The sequence below is a fragment of the Lissotriton vulgaris genome, chromosome 4_1, assembly GCF_964263255.1.
Source record: "Lissotriton vulgaris chromosome 4_1, aLisVul1.2, whole genome shotgun sequence".
NCBI classification, from domain to species: Eukaryota; Metazoa; Chordata; class Amphibia; order Caudata; family Salamandridae; genus Lissotriton; species Lissotriton vulgaris.
Genome location: NC_141691.1, coordinates 285,377,821 through 285,383,263, shown reverse-complemented (window position 1 = coordinate 285,383,263; position 5,443 = coordinate 285,377,821). Strand labels below are relative to the sequence as shown.

General features: G+C 52.5%; 1 protein-coding gene across 1 annotated transcript; it reads right to left on the bottom strand.

Moving 5' to 3' along the window:
- Positions 1-4,114: 4,114 nt before the first annotated feature.
- Positions 4,115-5,242, bottom strand: LOC147718660 (lamina-associated polypeptide 2, isoforms alpha/zeta-like). The gene has a single exon (XM_086967223.1). The coding sequence runs from the start codon at positions 5,240-5,242 to the stop codon at positions 4,115-4,117; it is 1,128 nt and encodes a 375-aa protein (XP_086823349.1).
- Positions 5,243-5,443: the final 201 nt, after the last annotated feature.

Sequence of the window (5,443 nt, the reverse complement as noted above, 5' to 3'; positions counted from 1 at the left end):
GAATATTTTCATCTAATCTACACTCTTTTGCGTGCTTTATGATACAGTAACTTCCAGTAAGCCTTCTGAAGATTTTTTTTCTCATGTGCCTTCAAAGAATAGTTAGAACCATTGGTGCACATTCCATCATTTTTCTCTCATATGTGTCATAACCATTTTTATGTGTCAGATAAAATTTCAGCAGTGTATCTGCTTTATCACCTCTTTGGGAAAATCGTGAGACAACAGTTTTCTCTCAATCATGATTCATGAAATCCCAGCAGATGGCTTTTGAACAGAGTAAAAGCTTCTTTGAACACACCACAATTCCTAAAATTGGTATGGTACCATTATCAATTTAGTTATATTGTAACTAAAATTTGGTACCAATTGAATACAATTCAATAGCTTCATTCAAAGGTGATTAACCTTTCATAAAAGCAATATAAAAGAAAAGAAAAAGACATAAAATTATAATTCATAGCAGCAATTCAAAATATGTGGTTAAATATACATTAAAAATCAAGATAAAACAAAATGTATGCTCAGGAAGCGATCCCGCAATACACCAGCATACAATATTTAGGAATTAAAAACAGATAAAAACACTAATCACTTCTGAATAAATTATATCCCCAAGTTCATAATACATCCAATGAATAACAGCATGCGCACAACATCCCCATAGCATGATTAACTAAGGTTAGATACAAAATTAATTGAGACCAATGTTGGGAGGGAGGGCAAAAACTCCAAATTGAGTTGGCCATGTGTACCCTACCACATAAGTCTTTTTTGGTTCTAGGGGCGTAGAGATACCACAATAACATATGCTAAGGGTGCCCATCCTAGAACAATAGTACGCTTGTACCCTATGTCACTTTACTTTTGCAAAGTGATGGTGATACTCTTCATGGCACAGAAAACAGCCCATAGAAATGATGCAACACTACAGTAGACCTCCAGCGAAGACCAAGATTGTAAATATTGATATGCAGGTTGACAATGCGTAAAATGTAGAGGTCTTTATTTGTATCCTCCCATGGCTACAGGCCATTTTACTTTGTTTGTTACAAGGTACGCGATAATGCCCCGGTTACTTACCGGTAATCTTCATTACTCCGAGTATAGTCTTCCTCGCCACATGAGTTAACATAGTGAGCTTCAGCTCCATGACAGAACCCTCCAAAGTAAAAAAAGCCTCCCATCCCCTCCCAACATGGCCGACCGGTCACCCCTGACCTCTATAAGAGGCGGGCCGGCCCAACCAACAGTCTGAACCACCAAGCAAAAAATGAAGCCGACAGCCAGACAGGGAGGGGGGGAGGGAACTCATGTGGCGAGGAAGACTATACTCGGAGTAATGAAGATTACCGGTAAGTAACCGGGGCATTACCTCCTCGTTAGTCTTCCTCGCCACATGACTTAACATAGTGAGCAAATACCCAAGCCAAAAAGGCTTCATTGACCACAAGAAAAACAACACCACACGGTGAAGTAGAAAACCAATACCCGGTTTATTCAGTACAAAAAAACAGAAAACAGGAACAACAGTAAACCTGATTCAAGAAACAAAGAAAGAAGGGGCCATTGAGGAGCCATCGCCCCAGCACTCAGAACGGCCCCAGCAAAATCCCCAGGAACAGAACCACCCAGGACAACACGATAATGTTCCATGAACGTGTAGGGGGACGACCACGTCGCCGCCCGACAAATCTCCTCAGTGGAGACACCCTTGAAGGAGGCCCAGGAGACAGACACACTCCTAGTGGAACGACCCTGGACCCCCACCGGAAAAACCGAACCCAGTGAAGCATAGGAAAGGAGGATAGCCTGCTTAAGCCAGCGACTCAAGGTGGAAAGAGTGGGCTTGTGGCCAGAATGAACGGGACCAAACGTAACGAACAGGCTATCACACTGGGAAAGGGAAGACGTGCGTTCAAGGTACACCAAAACAGCACGCCGAACATCCAGCAAGGACAGGGACGGCTCCGAGTCGGGAGGGAAAGAAGGCAACGACACCTCCCGAGACCGGTTCACCAAGGAAGGAACCTTGGGAAGAAAACGGGGGTCATGACGGAGAATCAACCGGTCAGGCAAAACCCGCAAGAAGGGAGGGGAGCGGAGGAATGAACCCAGCTCGCCCATCCGACCGGCAGAAACAATGGCAACCAGGAAAACCACTTTAAAAGTGAGAAACCGCAGAGCCACCGAGGCCAGAGGTTCAAAGGGGGGACCCTGAAGGGCCCGCAGAACGAGGGGGAGATCCCAAGGGGGAGACAGGCAGAGCGTCCGAGGGCGATGGAGTAACAACTCCGGAGCAAACGAGCCACCAGAGAATCCATCCCGTCGAAATCCGGACTGTGGAAGGCCCGTAAGGCCGCCCACTGGGCCCTCAGGGAAGAAGGGGCCAAACCCAAGGAAAACCCCTCAGCAAGAAAATCCAAGACCCGCAAGGGATCCACGGAAGCGGGCTCCGCACCCTGAAGACCGCACCAACGCGAGAAAGAAGACCAGTTTCGGGCATAGGAGGACAAGGTGGAAGACCTGCGAGAGCCTTGCAGCAAATCCACCACCCCAGAAGAGCAACCACGGGAAAGCAACGTCACCCGCTCAAGAGCCAGGCCTGCAGATGGAGCCGGCGCAACACCGACCCCGGGAGCGGGGGCCCCTCAATGGAAAAGGAAGATCCGGGATTGGCCAGCAGGCCTGAACCGCCAGCTCGCAAAGGAGAGGGTACCAAGGGCGGCGAACCCATCCGGGAACCACCAGAAGCACCCTGGCCTTTCCAAACCCTGCACCCCCCCTGATGGTTGACATAGCTCCTCACAACCTGGTTGTCCGTCCTGATCAAGACATGGTGACCCTGGAGAGACGGGGCAAAATGAAGGCAAGCCAGGAGGACCGCCTTCAACTCCCGATAGTTCGAGGAGCAGCGCGACTGGAGGAGATCCCAACGACCCTGAACCGACCCTGAGCCCAAGGTCGCCCCCCAGCCGAGGAGACTGGCATCGGTCGTGACCACCCTGGAAGGGGAAACCAAGAAGGGAAGACCCTCGGAGAGGTGAGACTCCACCAACCACCAACCCAACTCCGAATGAAGCTGAGGGGAGACCGGGACCAGGAACTCGTATTCCTCCGAGCGGGGATCCCAGAATGAAAGCAGATGGTTGATCAAGGGATAAAGGTGGAGGCGAGCCCAGGGAGAACATTGATGGTCGCCGACATCAGGCCCTGAACCCTTAGCCAGAGGCGAACAGGAGCGGACCCCTGAGCCAGAAGGGACCCCAGATCCCGCCACAAAGTGTCCCGGCGACCCAGAGGCAAGAACACCTTCCCCAGCACCATGTCCAGCCGACCCCCAATGAAGGCCAAGTCCTGAGTGGGCAACAGATGGGACTTCCGCTCGTTGATCAGGAAGCCGTGGGAGGAGAGAACCTCGCAGACCCGTCCGACGTGCAGAATCCCCTTGGAAAAAGAAGAGGCAGAGATTAACCAATCGTCCAGGTAAGGAAAAACCCTGATCCCCTCCCGGTGAAGAACACCCACCAGGGGAGCCAGGATCTTAGTAAACACCCTCGGGGCAGATGACAAGCCAAACGGAAGTACCTGGAATTGATAATGTGCACCCCCAACGCAGAACCGGAGGAAGGACTGTGAAGCCGGATGGACCGGTACATGGAGGTAGGCATCGAGGAGATCCAGAGAAGCCACCACCTCGCCTTGAACCAGAAGAGGCAGAATTTCCTGCAGAGAGATCATTTTGAATTTAGTATGTGGAATATAAGAGTTCAACCACTTCAAATCCAAAACTGGCCGAAAATCCCCAGAAACCTTCCTTACCAGAAAAAGGATGGAGTAGACGCCCGAACCCCTCTGAGAGGGCGGAACCGGGCGGATGGCCCGCTTGGCAAGCAAGTCCTGAACTCCGGCCAGCAAGGCCCGTCTCTTGACCAGGGAGGAAGGCAGGGGAGTAGCGAGGAAAAAGTCCGGAGGAGGGGATGAGAAGGTGATGCAAAATCCCTCCCTCACAATCTGAAGAGCCCAAAGATCCATGACAGACTCCTCCCAGGCAGGGACGAAGTGGCGGAGACGGCCCCCCACAGGGAACACCCCGGAGGGAGACGGCCGAAAGTCAGGACTTAGGGGTGGAGGAGGAAGCGGCAGCAGCAGGCTGAGACCGGGATTTGTTGAAGAACGGGGAGCCCCGGCCGCGACCCCTCCCACGAAAGGGCGTGCTGCCCTTACCCCTGGAAGAAGAGGAGAAAACACGGCCGCGACCAGGGAAGCGGGCCCCAGATGACTTAATGGGAGCCAGCAACTTGCGGTCCTCAGCAGATTTTTTAATCATAACCTCCAGAGGAGGGCCAAACAACTTAGCCCCAGAAAACGGAATCTTCATGAGCAAAGCCTTCTGGGCAGCCTCCGACTTCCAATGCCGCAGCCAGATCTGACGCCGAGCCTGTATCGCAGCACCCCCAGCAGCAGCCGCCGCACCAAGAGTGTTAAAAGAGATGTCCGAAAGCAGGCGCGTCTGTTGTTCCATCAAGGCAAGGGTGGGGACAACATCAGCCCCCTGATCCAGGAGCTCACCCAGGGACTGGAAGTCCTTCAACAAAGACTGCACCGTGCAAGACAAATAGGCCGAGGCCCTGATGGAGAAATTAGCCGCAGCATAGGAACGCTTAGCAGCAGCCTCCACACGTTTGTCCACAGGATCAGAAGGGGAGGCGTCCTCCGAAATGATCGAACCCTGGGAAGACAGGCCCACCACCAGAGAGTCATCTTTCACTGTCTGAGGGAAATCCGTCGAGAAACCATCAACAGCGTAACGCTTCGACAGATACCGCGGAAAAGACTGCTTATCCACGTCCAACCACTCCCCCTCAATGACCTTCTTGATGGACGCATGCAGAGGAATAGAGTCCGGAGCCTTGCGCTGATACTGAACAAAGAAATCTTCGGAAACATCTTCTGCCGCAGGAGGAGGAAAAGCCAAGTTATCCCTGACGTGGGAAAGAACATCACGAAGTTCCTGGCCCTGAATATATCGGCCATGGAGATCCTCCTCCTCCCCCTCCGCATCAGACGCAGGAGCGGGGTCCCTGCGAAGACGCTTCGGAGAGGAAGGGCCCTGGGCATCACGCTGCACAAGGGCATCAGCCACCGCAGACTGGATCATTAGCTGCAGGGACTGCGCAGTGAAAGGCAAAGCAGGCAAGGAGTCAAACCCAGACCCCGCAGCGACAGAATCCAGATCCATCACAGCAGAACACACACCACCCAGCTAGAATTCAAGGTGAAAAAATACACAGTGACAGACAGAACGCCGGAAGGTTAAATAGCCAGCCGGGAAACCCAGCTGAAGGAAATCCCAGCACCCGGCGGGAAACCCCGCCCACCAGGGGAGGGACGCGCCTGAGACCAATCCCAGAGCGGCAAAGAGCCGTGGGACGAAGAGTAG

Excerpts from the sequence above, each read along its gene's own strand:
- LOC147718660 (XM_086967223.1), bottom strand. The coding sequence starts at position 5,242 with ATGGATCTGGATTCTGTCGCTGCGGGGTCTGGGTTTGACTCCTTGCCT.